This window comes from Stylophora pistillata, chromosome 13 (genome assembly GCF_964205215.1).
Source record: "Stylophora pistillata chromosome 13, jaStyPist1.2, whole genome shotgun sequence".
Taxonomy (NCBI): domain Eukaryota; kingdom Metazoa; phylum Cnidaria; class Anthozoa; order Scleractinia; family Pocilloporidae; genus Stylophora; species Stylophora pistillata.
Window position 1 is genome coordinate 3,116,848 of NC_142531.1, and position 18,175 is coordinate 3,135,022.

General features: G+C 37.8%; 2 protein-coding genes across 6 annotated transcripts; one reads left to right on the top strand and one right to left on the bottom strand.

Moving 5' to 3' along the window:
• Positions 1-184: 184 nt before the first annotated feature.
• LOC111331296 (caspase-3) lies at positions 185-4,876 on the top strand. 5 transcript variants are annotated; one of them, XM_022936379.2, is made up of 5 exons: positions 543-769; positions 878-1,907; positions 2,165-2,518; positions 2,872-3,464; positions 4,613-4,876. In XM_022936379.2, exons 2-4 carry the CDS (start codon positions 1,685-1,687, stop codon positions 3,462-3,464), a joined length of 1,170 nt encoding a protein of 389 aa, XP_022792114.2. In that variant the 5' UTR covers positions 543-769; positions 878-1,684; the 3' UTR covers positions 4,613-4,876. The 5 variants fall into 5 exon arrangements, with proteins under 5 accessions (XP_088599897.1, XP_022792114.2, XP_022792112.2 ...); XM_022936377.2 differs by lacking the exon at positions 4,613-4,876 and having other exon boundaries at positions 544-769; positions 878-1,459; positions 1,526-1,907; positions 2,872-4,222; XM_022936378.2 differs by lacking the exon at positions 4,613-4,876 and having other exon boundaries at positions 544-769; positions 878-1,164; positions 1,526-1,907; positions 2,872-4,222.
• Positions 4,877-6,321: 1,445 nt separating this feature from the next.
• LOC111331298 (pyridoxal 5'-phosphate synthase subunit SNZERR) lies at positions 6,322-18,094 on the bottom strand. Its single transcript, XM_022936381.2, has 8 exons — positions 17,936-18,094; positions 17,003-17,092; positions 15,433-15,533; positions 11,387-11,467; positions 11,113-11,233; positions 10,092-10,238; positions 7,953-8,135; positions 6,322-7,869 (listed from the first exon to the last, which is right to left on the bottom strand). Exons 1-8 carry the CDS (start codon positions 17,967-17,969, stop codon positions 7,655-7,657), a joined length of 972 nt encoding a protein of 323 aa, XP_022792116.2. The 5' UTR covers positions 17,970-18,094; the 3' UTR covers positions 6,322-7,654.
• Positions 18,095-18,175: the final 81 nt, after the last annotated feature.

The window sequence follows — 18,175 nt, forward strand, 5'->3', positions numbered from 1 at the left end:
TGACCAAAACGATCACCTTTGTCGCTAACAGCAACTGTTACGCAAGTCTCCGGAAAACAGTCTACTTGTTTCGGAAGTGATACTTTGAGGGACGGGTTCATGTAACGAAACTCGGAATATTTAACTCCGACAAAGATAATTCTTTCCTATCCAGCGTGAGCGATCCAAGGCGTTGTGACATTCTGTCATTTAAGCATAAGTAAATGTCATGATTACAAATTGGTAAATTTTGTTTTTACATGTACAGTTTTTAAGATAAGTTTACTGTCGAGGACACTTCAGCAGGATCATTTGTATTGACGTTGTTCGAGAAGCAGGCTCTGTAAATCTGTTTATTCAAGTTTAAAGCGATCCACGTTTGGAAATATCAACAAAATCCATTTTTCAAAAATATTTTGTTCTGATTTTGAACCAAAATTGTGTGCGTGACAATGACTGACGCACTTTCTAAACAGTTTTAGAAAACGAGGAAAATAGACCCTTCCACGGTTTTATCGGCCATATTGGTTGGGGTCAAACAAAATCTCGTTGCGTAGCAACGAGCCATAGAATCTCTTATGATAAAAAGACGCGCATCGCTACCCTCGTTTAAATTTTCGCTTTGTTCAGGAACAAAAATTATTATTCATCGCTGAAAAAGAGGAGACATCAATAAAGGCGGGTGACTTTTTCTCCTCTCGACGAAAAACCTTTCCTTCTCTGCGTTTTATGGGAACATTGAGATCGTTTTTCTTTGGACGTGACCTCGCGGTCGACATTATGCCAGAAGGTCAGAGTACAGCTTTTCCGAATGACTTTTTGTATTTAAATAACTTAATTGTGCAGAGGAAAAATTGAAATAAATGTGTTTACGTGCTCTTTAAACCTTTTCGTCCAGATAGGCTAACATACTCTTGAAAAACCAATAACTCGGCAAAGAGAAACCCTTGGTTTAATGGATTTTGGAGATAGGTGTTCTGTTGGCGGCTGTAACAACGATAGAGGAAATCCGAAAAAATGGGTCATCCACTCACATGCACAGAAGTTATCGTTCCACAAGCCCAAGCAATCATTAATTGAAGCATGGTCTCGACAGGTTCAGAAGGGAAGAAACGAGGTTTTGTTTGACCCCCAAACAAAATGGCCGTAAAAACCGTGGAAGGGTCTATTCAGTGACACCTTTAGGTAATTATGTAATTTTGATCTTTGTCAACTCGCTATCCTGAGGCCGCTGAGGAGTCTTTTACAACCGACTGATCAGTGAACTATTTGAAAAATCATGACTACAGAACAAAAGAACAAAAGATGTCAAACACTTAACACTAGAAACTGAAATCTTGTTACACTGAATCTGAAACACATGTGTTTACCAAATTCAGCACTGAACACTTTCTCGGAAAGTCAAACGCAATGAATCGCTCTGAAACAGGAAAGGTGCTTGCACTGAGTAATATCGGAGAAAATGACGAACCTCTCGAAGGTAAGAGCATTCAGTTAAGATATAATACTCATGTGATGTTAACCTGAATTAAACTATTTGTTTTAGATGATACAGTTTCAGGTAGGTTTGAGTCCTAATGCATTTGGACTTCCGGTAGAGTTACTTCCCCCGATAAGGACTTGCGTAACTTGAGAACCCAAGCCTTTAAACGCGAACCAAGGCTACTTTGAAAGTTAAAATCATCGACGGGGCAGCAGGAGAGTGATGGAGAGCACTCAGGTGAGGTTGCTTTCGAAGGAATTAGGCGTAAAATATTTACGTTCTCAAATTGAAAGAATTCAACGTCTTCTCGAGCGATGTCGTCGATGTGATTGCCCAGAGTTGGGTGGTAAAGGTTGCAACTGCGTGAAAGAAGATGACAAGGAGGTCTTTAACAGATGTGAGGGATTCCTTCATGATAACAGTTCTCAAACGGAAGTGATACATGGTAAGTGTCTTATTCTTAAGTAAAGTAAAAAAAAAAGGAATTATGTTCGCGTCATTCTTTAGAAATTCTTGGAGGCTTTTCCCTCCGTCCACGAAGGGTGCAAAAGTCGAAATGAGGGATCAATCGATATTACATCATATTCCGTTACAAGTCTGACTGAAGAAGCTCCATGTTACTTCCATGTATGAAGTTAAAAAATAACAGTTGAGAAGAATGACACAATCTTTACGTATAATCATTTGTAATCTTTTTAACAGCTTCGCCTGCGAATTCTCGAGGGTTGATCTATCAGCGATCAGATTCGTCTGTACCACGAGATTTGGCGGATGTATCTCAAATACTTGGTACAAGTCCAAGCAACGTTCGCCTCTCAAAAGGCGCTTTACCTAAAGATCAAGAGTATGAAGGAGTACGGAATCCATATGTGCTGGTGATAAACAATGTTAACTTTAACAGGGACCCACGACCAAGGAATGGGGCTAAACACGATCAAGAAAACGTGGAGAGGTTTGTCAGAGAAGCTGGTTTCAGTTGTGTTCTGAGGCATTTTGACTTGGCCAGACGCGAGATGCTGAATCTTCTTGAGGAAATTCGTAAAAGTGAAGCTTTGTGTAAGTAGCTGTACATGCTGTCTTTAGTTTTGTTCCATCCATGTACGTTCTTGCATTGCAAGTTTCGATTAGACCGGAAGTTGATTTCTGTGGCAAAGTAACATACTCTTAAATGTTGTCAGAAAAAAAAGTCTTCGCCACACGTACTTGCCATGTTTCGTACTCTAACTCCCAAACTTCCATGGTATTCAGAAGAGATTTCACTCAAATCTCGAGTTGTCTTAGATGAGTATGTAATTCTGAAAATTTTCTTCATTCATTGTCAAAAACACATACAGGATGGAGTGGTATTAAAACTTAATTAAAAAATTGCAACTGTTACAAAGTTGATTACCTTCTTTATTCTATTACAGTTGAAAATGACGGTTTCATATGTATTATCATGAGCCATGGCAATGAAGAAGGTATTTTATGCAGTGATCATAAAGCTATTCCAGTGGAGGAAATAATGGAGAAATTCAGAGGAGGTATGGATGCTTGTCCCCAGCTTGCAAAGAAACCAAAATTGTTCTTCATCCAAGCATGCAGAGGAGAAGTTGAGGACAAAGGATACTTTGTACCAAGAGGACCAAAAGATGTTTATTCTGATACAGCTGATAGTGAGATGCCAGTAAAACTTCCTTCCGATGCAGATTTTTTGATCGCCTACTCTACCACTAAAGGAACACTCTCTCACAGACGCTTCACAGTTGACAGAAAATATGCCGAGGCACATAAAGCAAGTTTGGGCTCTTGGTTCATTTCATGCTTGGTGCAGGTTTTATGTGAGAACTCTGACAAGGAGGACTTAATGACAATGCTCACAAGAGTGAACAGAGCCATGTGCGAATGTTACTCAGAAGCTGGAAGCAAACAGATTTCATGCCAACTTTCTATGCTCACAAGAAAGGTCTACTTTTCAAACTTCCTTAACAAGAAAAGCCGCTCTCGCAGCAACACAGATTAGGCAAGGTTTGATTTGTTACTCTTCCCTTTGATTACTAATTTCAACCTCTTCTAGATTAATTTGGTATTTAAAAAAAATAACATCCTCAACTGACTGGTTTGTGATGGCTTCATGTTCTCTTGGATGTTTTGTTATTATGAGAAAATTCCACACATTATGGAAAGAGAATGAAAGAAGTTCAATCAACAAACAAGTACTTGCAACCTTCACCACTGTTTGGGCCTTGTCCACAATTTTTAGCTTGCCTGTAGTTGTCCGTACCAAAACTTTACCAGTTTTACAGAAACAAGTTCAATGAACTTAAGATACCAGGAAGTAAGCATAACATGCAACATTATATTACCTCTACAAAACTCGCTTAGTAAGAGCCAAGGCTCAGACACCCTGAAATATATCAAATTGATAAAAATGGAGCATACTCTACAGAATAACTGCAGTAGCACAATTAACTGTTTAATAGTTGTACTAGTGTTCAGTGAAAATGATAGCCATGCAAAGATTAGTTCTTTACAGTAATAATAAACTTTATTAATGTGTCAAATCAATAGCAGTTTCCCACTAATTAAGGACACCTAAACTATACTAATCTATGATATCTAAAATGCATAACACTATATGCAATCCTGCCCTGTATAGTTAACCCTATATATGTATGTACTACCCTTCCCTGTGTAATTAAAATTACCTAAAAGATGTTGTAAAGTTGTTGTTACTAACTGTATGCAGTGTGTGAACAAATTAAACATCTTGGTGCAGAATCGTTTGACTTTATTTGGGGTAAAGGCCATGAAGAATGCCATGAATATGAAGTTAGGCTTGCCATAAGAGACACTCCCAGCAGAAGGTGGTCATATAAGCAATGGGATTAGCCAGTACTGCCAAAGCAATCGAGGAGTAGCTTCCCAATAATTAACCAGCAGCCAAGGCTGCAAATAACTAATGGGAAGTCACCAGTCACGTTGTCCAGTCAAACATGCTTTTGCTTGGACACTACCCATATTTTGGCCGGTCAAATTTTAACAGTCTGAACTCTTGCGATAGTGAACCCAGATTGCACAGTAATCCTTTTACAACTAAAAAACAATTGAATCCAAGTCGGTCTGGCAATAAAAATCACAAGTTAATAATTTTACTACTCTTTACTGCAGAAGCAGCCTCACATTGAGTACGTGAAATGGTCACACAAGATACAACCGCAATTGTCCGTTTTACTTTACATCTGGCAAAATCACTTATAATTAGATATTACACTTTGGCAACAGGACTTGGTGACATCGTGGAAATTTGCAACTGTCGGGAATTTCTCGACCACTAATTAATTTTGTCTACTTTTATAATGGTTTTTTTTGTTTTCTTTCGGAAATATGACTGTTATCCCTTGTGACTATCAAACAATTAAAAATTAAAATTTCTTTGAACGAGTCAGTAAAGGACCAGACAAGATGTCCAGCAATCCAAGGATTTGTCCGGTCAGTACCCAATTTTGACCGGCCGTTATTTGCAGCCCTGGCCATAAGGAAGTGATTCCCAAGGATTTCAAAGGAGTTTACAAAATGCAGCCATGGTACAGTGCAAGGTAAATCCCATTCACAGAACAACTTATCAAAGACCTCAACCTTATTGCAAAATGATGTTACTCTTTAAAAAAAAAAATTCCCTCTTTTACCCCTCCCTCTAAACAAATCCTTGAATAATTTTAATTGGCACTGATTTAATATTTGAGCTTAGAGGGGTACTTCTAGGAAGGAGGCAGCTTAGTCAAGCAGAATTGCTTACTAAGAACTTTTTAACCTGTACTGATTAGTTATAATTAATGCAGCAATGGAAATAGATTTTCTTGTATCTCAACAATTTAAGTGAGAGAGGGAGGAAGAGCACACTTGTTTAAATTACCAGCCCAGGTGGTAGGTACTAATTAATGCATGGACATGTATTCAAGGAGATTATGGGCTTATAGAAACATTTAAGTATTTGGTTGGAAGCTATTCAAGATTGTATTTGGAATTGGTGTATGCACATATCCAGAAGCAGAGATGGTCAGAGAAAAAAAGCATAAAACACATTCATACTCGTGGAAGATGTGTATATACCATTTTTAACAGTATCCTGTCATAGATGAAGAACAAACTTTAGGCTTAAGGCAGGAATTAAGTCTATGTTCTCTTATTTGACATTCATTCACACACAAAATAGATATGCCTTTACAGGTACATACAAGACATGGCTACAATGTTGCCACCAATATACCAATAAAAGTTTGGTGACACTTAATACTTCCCCAGCCCCAGTTTTAATGTTTTTGAAATTACTTTAAATTGGTTGCGAGTTGGAGTTTCAATCATGGGGTAATGCACAGGGGAATAATCCAAGCAATTTCATCATCAAATGGATAAGTAAAGTATTACCAAGTTACCAATATATCGTGCAGATAAAATGCCTTAAAAGTTACTATTTAAATATCACATATACCCTTTAAGCTGTGCTTGGATTATGCCAACAACCTTCAAGTTATTGATCACAAAAATTTATCCAAGTATGTTGGCCAATTACCTACCACCCAAATAGTTATGAGCTTCTTTATTTCCTCCATAAAGTCCTCAGTCTATTTAGTGAGGTAAATGTCAGTTGCTGAGTGTAATGAAAAAATGACCAGCTCATTTTATCCCAAGTAATGAAAGTTACACATAACCAATCAGACTACAACAAAAAATTCCACTGACAACCCACACAAAAGGGGTGGGTCTGTGAGAGATGCGATAAAAATCTCTGGCTCTTAGACAATCAACTCAATGACACAACCAAAACAACAGCCCAAAGTAATGGCTTTCACACCCCCATGTCAATTGACAACAGAAAATCTGGTTAATAAAGGCACTTTTAATCACACGTAAATCACAAGCAGCTGATGATATTGATCATAATTAATGTTCAACAAACAAATAAGCTGTAGCAACCACCAACCATGAGATTTCTGAAGAACATGTATTATCTGTGAACAAAATTAACCATTAAGTGATTATATGTAACTAGACAAGAGTGTATGCAAATAAATGTATGTGAGTCACCACAGACATGGGTATGACTTCCAGTTCATTAAAATAATAAAAAAAGATTATTACACGACTCGGGCAGTCAGAGGGCCAATAACTAAAATCAACCAATCAAAATGCTCTAATGCCGGTCAATATTCTCTCAGTATTGGACCGGGCACTGTCCCTAATGGTCCCGAATGATACTGCACTTGTGTCCCTTTGAACTTCAGTCGTATAATAAATCTCTTATTAACCAAGCTTGCTCGGGACTGTACTGGAAGAATATTGGCCCTCGGTGTTTTTTGTACAGACCTCGCTGCGCTCGGTCCATACTGTCAAGACCTCGGGCCAATATTCTCCCAGTACGGCCCTCCCACTTGGTTAATAAGATATATGTATTGTAGAACTTAACTGTTTGCAATTTGGAAAGTTGCACATTAAAATATGACAAATAGCCTTTTGATACTAAAAGTAATTTGGTTTAACTTGTATATACCCAGCAAATCAATAATATAACTAAAAATAATATAAATACAGGTAAATTAAAGCCTGTCAGAGTCTGAGTCTATTTCTTATAATGCAGTTATGAATATAATATAGGATAAAACCAAACATCATCATTCTATACACCACTTAAATGCATGGACAGAAACACTTTGACACTAATTTTACTTTTAATAATAATATAATTTAACCAAGTGACTCCCTTAAAAAGTAAACAAGAAGTTCAAATAAAGAATATAAAATAAAATGGGATGAAAAAAGGCTTGTGATATGTTGAGACAATACTCTTGACCTAACATTATACTGTGTGATGTTGTCTTGGAAGTATAAAAGAACTCATTAAGTTTCAGAGGATGCTGATAATTTTATCAGTGGGCCATAAATTTTTATCAGCCATAACAATGACCACATTCACATAACAAGAAAACATAAAAAGAGAACCTCTACTTAACTAGATGTTCCCAGAACTACCCAAGAGAGATTTATAAACATTACTTAAATACTACTATTAAATAATTATTTATTACTCAAATCACTTTCTTCCTTTTTCCCATTGTTATTTGCTTCAATGGAACTTGAAAGAAAATTCACACTATCTCATATTAAAAAGCAAGCTGAAAAGTGGCAAATGGGCACAACATTTCTGGGAACATATCACTTGTGTGTAGTGGCAGACACTGGTGTTCCAAACATAGCCTCTCCTAAATCTTCACTGAGTTCAGCAAGCTTTTTGGGATTGCTGTAATGAGTGACAGCCTGGGCCATTGCCCATGCCCTTTTCTTGGGGTTGTCACTCTTAAAAATTCCAGAGCCAACAAAGACACCATCCACCCCAAGCTGCATCAGTAAAGCTACATCAGCAGGAGTGGCTGTAAAGAATAATAACAGGTTAACCACAGTACTGTCAAAATAGTTGTACTGAAAATCTAGAGTGAGACAAACCGATACTCACCAAGACCACCTGCAGCAAAGTTAACCACTGGAAGACGTCCCATTTCTGCAGTCTTTTGAAGAAGTTCAAAAGGAACTCTGAGCTCTTTTGCATAGGAAAACAACTCTGCTGAGTCCAGGGCTTGAGCATGACGAATCTGATTGCGAATGGTTCTTGCATGACGAACAGCTTCAGCAACATCACCTACAATTAAAGAATATTGAGACAAGTATTGGCCATTACTCTGTCTGCTTCAATTCAGCACTTGATTACTCATTAACATTTCTTTCTACTGTGACTCTTTTAAAGTCAAAGCATCTTACGAACTTGAATGCAATTTGACAAACTTCCACTGACGTAACAAAATTACATACTCATAATCAATACTCTGAGATTTCTATATAACATTTTCAACGGTTGCTATACCGCCATATTGGTGGACCAAAATTGTAAACAAATCGAGTCATGCCTCTTCAGGAAGAACGGTTTTCTGCTTGACAGTTGGTTGTGGAAGCAAATGCAGTCCGGGTATTGGTCTTACTTTTTCTTGAGTACCATCCATTGTAAGAAATCAAGGAGAAGAGGCGGAGAACTTGTCTTGCAAAAGGCATTCATGCTGGATTTCTGCGATAAGTCAAGCAGATGTAACAGAAAAGATTCTTGAGAACGATCGAGTATGTGGCCGTCATTTTGTCTCAGGAAAAGCAGTGGCTAGTTGGCACAAATACAATGTAGACTGAGTTCCAACATTAAAGCTGGGTCATAATGAGAACTTACAACAAATCTCGAGCAAGCGTCCGAAAGGGACCGCAAAGCTAACGAGAAAGAAAGGAAACAGATGGAGCAACTCAAGAGAGAACAAGTACTAGTAGAGGAAGCCGCAGCGAAGAAACTGAAGTTGAATGAAGAGGGTTAGCAAGTTTTTGATGTCTGTTTTGTCACAGAACCTCCAAAGTGTGTGGATTCCAGCAATCAAACAGAAGAGTTTGACTATCTTGTTGCTTCAGACCCATCGCACACGCAGCGGCCCTTTAGTGAGGATAAATTTCAAAAATGTGATGTCAAGAGAGTAAAATGTTACACTGGATTACCTTCGTTCGATATCCTTAACATTGTTTTTCATTGTATTCCTCCCTTTGTCACTCGTAAGTCCCAACTTTTGTCTCCTTTTCAAGAGCTTATTATCACATTGACAAAGCTCTAACTAAATATGCCGTTTGAAGATCTGGCGTATGGACTTAGCATCTCTGTGTCAACTGTGTTGAGATCTTCAGCCATCTCTGACAGGCTGTCTAAGAGTGCATCTAGATCTGCTTTCATTTTCTTCGCAGAGGTAAAGTTTATGTCACAAACACTTGCATGCTCGACTTACTTTACATACAAGGGAAGAATGCATAAACACTTAACTTGTGAGCACGACAATTTCCGTTCAGTTTTGTCCATGCCTGAAGATAGTATATAACACTGGCAACCTGCGAGCACGACTCTCCGAGACCGGCCTCACACCCACAGCATGTAGGCAGACAAAATCGTTCCCGACTTTTCGGTGATGATCCAGATAAAAATCAAGGCTTCATTCATTCTTTGCAAATGCCTTACATTCACTAAAACGATATATTCATTGTTGATGATATGGCCCTGTACACTTGAAATGAACCCCGTTACCATTTGATTATATGCTTGAAGGCTTCAAAAGGCTTTAAATTGTTGTTTACTGTAAAAGCTAGTCTCCAGCACAAGGTAAAACAGCAGGTTCGTCAATTCCACTGGAGGTAAACAATCAGGCTCGAAGTTCTTGCCCTCCATCAAGACTGGGTCAATTCCAATTGCTGACATTTTCTCAAGATAACGTAGTTTGACCTTATTCTCTAACCTATTTGCATAATCTGATAAGGGTATTACAGGTGAGGTTATCCCGGAAAAATATATCCTCGCTTAACTGCACATCACCCTCTCTAGGGCAGGCCTCCATTTTGAAATTTCGTGCGAAAAGTGGTCCACCAATATGGTGACCGGAAGTTTCGTGACGTCACGTCCAAACCATCTACACTAATACTCAGCAGTGTTACAAAACACAGTTACACTGTTCCTTCAATAACTCCTAAGCCTAATCTTGATTTGTTTAACTGATGAAATACTTTCATTTAAAATTGAATTCACCTGTCCCTGCTTGTCCTTTAGTCCTTATCATAGCAGCTCCCTCTGCAATCCTTCGAAGGGCCTCGCCTAAGTCTCTTGCACCACACACAAAGGGCACAGTGAATTTATGTTTATCAATATGATGTGACTCATCAGCAGGTGTCAACACTATTGGAATATATAGATATTAATGGATAAATAATAATATCAGTCATGATTATTATACATTTAATATTCACCACAAACATCTGTATCTGTGGACTGCCTCCCTGTTAGCTCAATTGGTTAGAGCGCCGGACTGTTCTGTGGGAGGTTGAGGGTTTGAGCCCTGGCCAAACTAACACTCAGGGTCTTAAAAGAACTGAGGAGAATATGCTACCTTTCTATAATATCAAGAAATGGATAGACATTTTAGTCTTCTCGGATAAGGACAAATAAACAGTAGGTCCCATCTCCTGCATCTATTAATTAGTCATAATTCGAATATATCAACAAAGTTGAAATGGTAAATTGGCCACCGTTACGATTATAAAAGCTGACATTTCGAGCATTAGCCCCTTGTTGCTCCGACGAAGGGCTAACGCTGGAAACGTCAGCTTTTATAATCATAACGGTGGCCAATTTACCATTTCAACTTTGTTGATATATTCAAATTATTTCGTTACCCCCATCGACACAGCCCCAAACAGTTTCTTTAGAAACCATCAGCCTTTATTCATTTGTATTAATTAGTCACTTTGGTTAGGCAGGGAATGTTGAAGAACCCACTTACAAGATTACTGTGATGTGGTCTGGCCTATTTACTGGGAATTGGGGGGGGGGGGGGGAAGGAACTTCAAATAAATTTTCTTTGATTGATTGTCAACTGCTGATGCAGTCTGCCCAAAGTTCCCCTGAAGAGTGTTGTGATGCGCATTTGATCATATCCAAATGTTAATTTGCACAATATAAAAAATATTATTACCAGGTAACCAGAAGACTACGAAGAAGATACCTGTAGAAATTCAAGAATAAAGAAAGTTAGGTAAAGAAGGCCACTAACCTTCTGATTCATCAATCATATCAACACCAATTGCTTCCAGAATCTGTGCCTCAGCAAAGTGGCCAATTCTAGCCTTAGCCATCACTGGAATTGTGACTGCACTCATGATTTCTTTTGTTCTCTAAAACAAAATAAAATGATACAAAAGTGAAAAAAACAGATCAAGTAAAGAGAAGCCCGGAGAAAAAGTTCACAAAGATTTTTTTAAGATTTTACAAGTCTTTAAGTAAAGGTAAGATGACAAGTGTAAAAAAATGCAATTGTTCTTAACTACCTTAGGGTCGGTCATTCTTGCCACACCTCCTTGTTTGCGAATATCAGCTGGAACTCTCTCTAAAGACATTACAGCACATGCCTGTGTAAATAAAAGAGAACTCCTCCGGCGTTAAATGCTATTCAAATTTTAACTTTACAACTTAACCCATTGACACCTGAACTGCCCGTAACCACCAGTGCGTAAAAACCCTAACTTTCCCTGAACCGCCTGTAAAAAATGGCGATCATATCACAATCTCACCCCACTCTCCCCTAGTGGCTCTTTGTGTTTTTTTGCTATAGTGACTTGGGAGAATAATTATCCAATCATTTAGCCTCCTTTGTGCAGATTTTGACTGCTGATTAGCGGCGCCACAAGATCAGGATTTTTAAAATTTTCACATTGAAGCACGTGTGGTAGACAATGGCTCACGAGATTTAATTAGATCCCGGAGTCGGGGCACTTTTCAAAGACTCAGGGATGAAGGAAGCTTTGATGGCTTCGATGAGCTAGATAAGGATAGGTTAAATTTAAGTAATGATTTGGATTTAGATGGTTTAGAGGCTGAAGATGACGACACAGATGCTGAAGATGAAGCTTGCTGCACTCAACAGCTCGACGATATCCAAGTTCCCCAGCTCATGGCCTCTACAGGCAATGCAGTATTAAATAATCCTAATGAACTAGACACTTTTTTAGCTTTCATCGGTAAAGATTTATGGGATAAAATGGTAGAGGAAAGTAATCGTCATGCACACCTACAGTTACGTGGTCAATTATTTGAAAGTTTTTGTGCCATAACGCGGGCAGAAATGAAGGCATTCATCAGAATAATTGCAATTATGGGTATTGTTAAGCTTCCTAATTATGCTTTTTTCTGGTCAACCAATGAATTTCTAGGAAATCCAGGCATTAAGAAGGTAATGGCTAAGAATAGGTTTGAGGAATTAAGTTGCTATTTACATTTTAACAATTCAAACAAGGAGCCCGCTAGGGGTGACAGATTATGATCGCCTTTTCAAAGTTCGACCCGTTTTTGATTACCGGTATGTTCGCAATAAATGTGGGGTGAATTTTCTGCCCACTAAGAATATTTCCATAGATGAGGGTATGATTGGGTTCCGGGGAGGTTATCTTTTAGGCAATATATACCAGCTAAGCCCACCAAGTATGGTATTAAAGTTTGGATGGCTGCCGATTCTAGTAATGGCTACGTACTAAATTTTGATTTTTACTTAGGTAAAGAACCAAACCAGCGGCCAAGAATTTACAGCTTAGGGTACAACGTGGTGACTAGTTTGATTAGGCCTTACATGAATAAGAACCACCAGGTTTTTTTGGCAACTTTTTCACCTCAGTTATTAGAACATTTAGCAAGCAATGATACTTATGCTTGTGCCACTGCAAGATCTTGGATCTTGCAGTGGCACAAGGACTTGCCTCCCTGTGCCAAAGAAAAGTTGCGTCCTGGGCAGAAATTGGTTTGCCAAAAGGGTAATGTAGTTTTCACCAAGTGGCATGATAAGAGAGACATTGGCATAATTTCTTCTAACCTTAGTCCCCTAGCCGTAGATTTAGTGGTAAATAGGTGTAATCAGCAGGTTTCTAAGCCCGCTGTAGTTGATCTTTACAATAAGCATATGGAATGCGTAGATCTTGCATATCAGTTGCATAACTATTACTTGATAGGTCATTCTTCTTACAAGTGGTATAGGTATTTACTTTGGTTTTTATTTGATATTTCAATTTGCAATTCTTTCATTCTATACAACCATTATAGGCAAGAACATGGGGAGGGTAAAGTTAAAAAGGTTAATTTTAGGATGAATCTTGCTAAGCAGTTGATCGGGGGGGGGGGGGGTTTCTTAGATCACTTTATTTAGATAGATCACTTTATTTATACACGGTAAATTCCACTCAGTCGTATACATGCAATATACCGACAAATGTAAAACTTAAAACTACACAATCATTATAAAATACATACAAAGATTAAAAGCCTAATCTAAATGAACTGAACTAACTTCTTATTAGAATGAAAATAAATGAAAATAAATGAAAATAAATGAAAATAAAAGTACTGCTTTTCAGGCACGCCATGTCATTAGTTCACTCAAACCTGAAGTTACTTAGCTTTGTCGTAAACTCACCTAATATTTTAGATATTCTAATATCAGTCGGAAGGCTATTCCACAATGCAGCAACTACAGTTTCCGTAGGTAATTCAGTTAAGTGCTGTAAGATTGAGAATTTTTCTGGAGAGCTAGGAAATGTAGGATCTCATTTCATAGTTAAGATTGAAAGTAGGCAGAAGGTTTGCATTCATTGCAGCAAGATGGTATTAAGAGTAAAGGCTGATAGTTTTGAAAGAAACTGTTTGGGGCTGCATCGGTGGGAGTAACGAAATAATTTGGATATATCAACAAAGTTGACATGGTAAATTGGCCACCGTACCGATTACAAAAGCTGACATTTCGAGCGTTAGCCCTTTATCGAAGCTCCAACGAAGGGCTAGCGCTCAAAACGTCAGCTTTTGTAATCGTTATGGTGGCCGATTTACCATTTCAACTTTGTTGATATATCCAAATTATATGGTATTGAGAGTGTCAGGTCGATCAGTAGAGACCACTCTTCAGTGCTTACAATGCAGCGTAGCTCTTTGTAAGACTTGCTTTCACGATTTCCATAGTTGAATAGTGCTTGAACCTTCCTTCATGTCCCAAGTCATTTTCCACCGGATTAATGCCCGACAAAAAGAGAAAACAAACAACCACGAGAGGATAAGTATAATTAAGTACTTGGTTCTTGTTTTGGCCTTTTTTATCCTCGATTGGCCGTTTGATTGGTTCCGATTTTGCCTTGATCTTTTTATGGCTTTCATGTTTATTGTCAAGCGTACTTTAAATTTTCGCTAAATTTTCGCGTTGCTGCGAGTTTGGATTTTTTTTTTCTGTTTTGGCTATTCAATTGGTTTGGTCTCCATTGGCAGATGTTTTACAAAGTTTGGCTGTTGAATTTTAATTCAATAAATCTTGACTGGAAACCCAATCGCTGTTGCCTGATGTTTTCTTTTTCTTTTTCAGTAAGTGTTAGTGCGCCCCACTGGGTTTTCTTTGCCATTTACAATTTTGTATTTTGCACAGGTGTATTTTTCGCTTCTCCTGCCTTTAACAGCTTTCAGATGTTTTAACCTGAAGAAAACTGGAATGGTTATCAAAGAGTTATAATAAAAATGATTAAATCTGACCGAACTACACATTCTCGACCTCTTATCTTTTGACAACATCTTGCTTTTGCAATGAATTAAAAAATCTCATTTTCAAAAATTGTCGTGCGGCAAAGGGATAGTTTGAAAATTTATTTTCTCAGTGAAATTAAAGGGCACTTTAGTAGCTCTTTTCCTGAATATTTTGGTATATTCCTGACAATAAATTATTTCCCTTTTCGTTGGCCACAACTTCAAAATCTGATCTCCCATTGATCTCTTCTGCACACATGTTTAATTTAGAGCTCTTGTAACGCAATCACAAGTGGGGAAATCCCTAAGGATGATTAGCATTGTCACACCCGAGGTGTCAGGTGTCAATGGATTAAACAAGAAGTTTAGATTATCATTAACCATATTTAACCATTAACCATAACTGAAATACTGGCACCTTTTCTTGATACCATCTCTCAATTGATGTACAGATGACTTTTCTACACAAAACTTATCAGCTTTATGGGTTTTATTTAATAAAAACCGAAACAAAACAGCACATATTAAATAATGAGGGGGAGATCCGAGTCTTCCATACAGAGAACAAAAAGATTACATGACATTTTAAGAACGTCACTGTAGTCTCCATGCAGTTAATTGTGACCTGTATCTACACATATGAAACCACAACACAGCATTTATTTATTTGTTTACAATTCTCATGGGCCAAAACAGCCCATATGAAATCAGACTAATACCCAGATCAGAAATTCAATTTCCAGCATTTATAAAATTTTTCAAACTTCAATTTTAACAGACAACTCACAAAAACAAATAAAAGTAAGGAAATAATTTCAAACCCTACCCCAGCATTCTCAGCTACTCTGGCTTCCTCTGCTGTAGTAACATCCATTATGATACCTCCTTTAGCCATCTGTGCCAATCCCGCTTTGACCTTAAATGTTCCTAAAGTTTTCCAAAAAATAAATATCACCTAGATCAGATACTATTATATAATCCTCACCTGGTAATCATTGCTTTCGCTAACCCTGAAAAAAATTAATTTAAACTACACAATAGTAACTGTGGTTTATTTCATTTTACCACTGAATCTTTAAGAATTCGAAACAATTCGAGAGGTACTATAGGCCATGAATTCAAACAGTTATCACCTGAAGACAACACTGAACTTCTTCTCTTACATGCCTGACCTTGAAATAATGGCCGAACAAATCGTCTGATATTTGGCTGTCTAGAAAGACGGTTTTTTGATGATTTGTCCGTCGAGACGAACAAGTCGACAACAGTATGACTTAAATTCATATCAGACAGTGAAATGTTCGATTTCCTTGCTGCGAGGAAATGGGACTAGCAACAGAGCGAGGTTTTATAGGAAGTTTTAACATGGCGGCAGCCATTTTGCTTTACAACACGAGCTAGTGTCAGTTCTCTTTGCGCTCATAAGACGGACAACTTTTCGGCATATGACCTTCTCGAATTCAAATTCGACGAACAAATGCCAGACGATTTGTCTGTCCAGACGATTTGTCCATCCTCTAGTGTGAAAATGGCCAATGTTAAGAATTTGTATTTCTACTGACTACTATGTAAGAATGTTTAATGTTGCTTTCTTTGTTCTGATAGCTTTTTTCTTTTTGCGTTTTGTGTCATGTATGTGTCGTGTATGTGCCTGTATGATGCCTGATCCTTTAATACAATCATTTCTCAATAACCTCAGTAAGGCTGCCCTTATGATCCTCTTAGCCCTTAATGGTTATCATGGGCAGCCTGTACTCTCTTCATTTTTCATGCTACATATCTTTTTCGTATCATGTAAACTAATGTAACTAATAAATTGTTATTGGTTTTGTTGTCGTTTCTTGAATTTTTACAATGAAGTATACAAGTCTTATTAGACACTTTGTTTTGCAGTATTGCTTAGTATTTGTATGAGTTGTGCTGTAAATGCAAATGACAAGTTAAAATTCTCAGCAATACTACACCACAAAACGTCTCATAAGAGATTTTTATCCAACATGCCAAATTGTTATTTCAGTGCAGGTGAATTTCACCGATATTTCTGGAGTACAAATATTGCATGATATTTGTACTAGTTCCACACATTATTTGTACTCTAAGAAGCACAGTTGAAGAATAAAAGCACATACACTTTACTGTGGAACCCTATCAATACTGTCACCAATAGCCAAGAGCTCTTTGAGAGAAAATGCATGGCTCTTTTGCTGGACCATAAAAAAAGGCCACAATAACAAGGTGACCATATTATCAAGGTAGCCGCAAGGGGGAGGGGGGGGGGTTCCACTCTATTATTAATGACCTATGGAAAAAACTGGCTTTTCCCAGATTAAAATCACTACTGGACACTTTTTGCCCAAGTTGACGTAAGAATAAAAACAAACATTTTAAATACTTACCCGTCTTCTGTTGCAAAACTGCAATATCCTTAGTAGTCTTCTCCCCTGATATGCCATTTAAAGTCAAGTTGCTCACTTCCACTTGTAAATCTAAAAGAAACACAGTAAGGGAAACCAATGGATACAATGAAACTTCTCTAAAACCAACTCTACATTTGTTTTCAACATAGATGTCCAACTATTTGATTCTTCAGGATGGAAAAGTAAGGCACCTTCAGCACATGATGAATTATTACAAACCCTGTACATATTCTAGAAGTTATGTGCATGCCATAATAAAATAATAGAAACTGGCAATCCAAAATATTAACCCTTTTAACTGAAATGTAAACTTTTAATCTATAATTTCAGACACTTGTGAACGTTAACAACTGTAGAATTCCTTTCTCTACTTGAAAAAGGAAGTCAGTGAACTTTCTTACTCCCTTTAACTTGCAACAGGTTGAATTTGAGTTATAACTGGCCCATCCCAAACCGAGAAGTATTTGTCGTGGGGTAAATAATGTATGGGGTTGTATGGTACTCTTTCCAAATCAACTTAGTAATATTAACGAAAACCCTTGATAAAACCACACCAAGTTCCTTTCATGGGATATCTCCTACTCGACTACATCTAGTCAAATGTAACCATAGTTTTAACCCTGTGTTACATAACGAATGAATTTGTCATCGAGCAACCGTGGAGCATACCGTGGAGTCGAACGACCTAACATGTCTAACACAAAACACAATGCATACTAAGAAAAAGTGAAGCTGAGGAACACCACCAGTGATACTCACGTTGTCGTAAATATTTTCAACTTAGAGGCTGCAATTCAAAAGCTCAAGTACAAGTGTATAAACTGATCCTAATCTTCTGTTTTTGACATTAAAATATTATTTGGAGCAGGCATGCTTTGAGTAAATGGGGTACAAAGGGAAATAATAACTAACCGTGTGATACACCGTTAACCCTCGGGACTGCCATTACTGATTCAGGATGTTTTCTCTCCTCCAGAAAACCTTCGTTGTGCAAGAGGACGCAACAATTGCAATGGTTTTTTTCACAACACGTGTACTATGGTTTTTGTACAACACGTGTATAACGCAGGCTCGATCACCACTACTACTCCAGGAGGGGAGGGGAGGAGAAAATAATGTTGTCACTCCAAATTTGAAGCTCTTTCTTAGGGA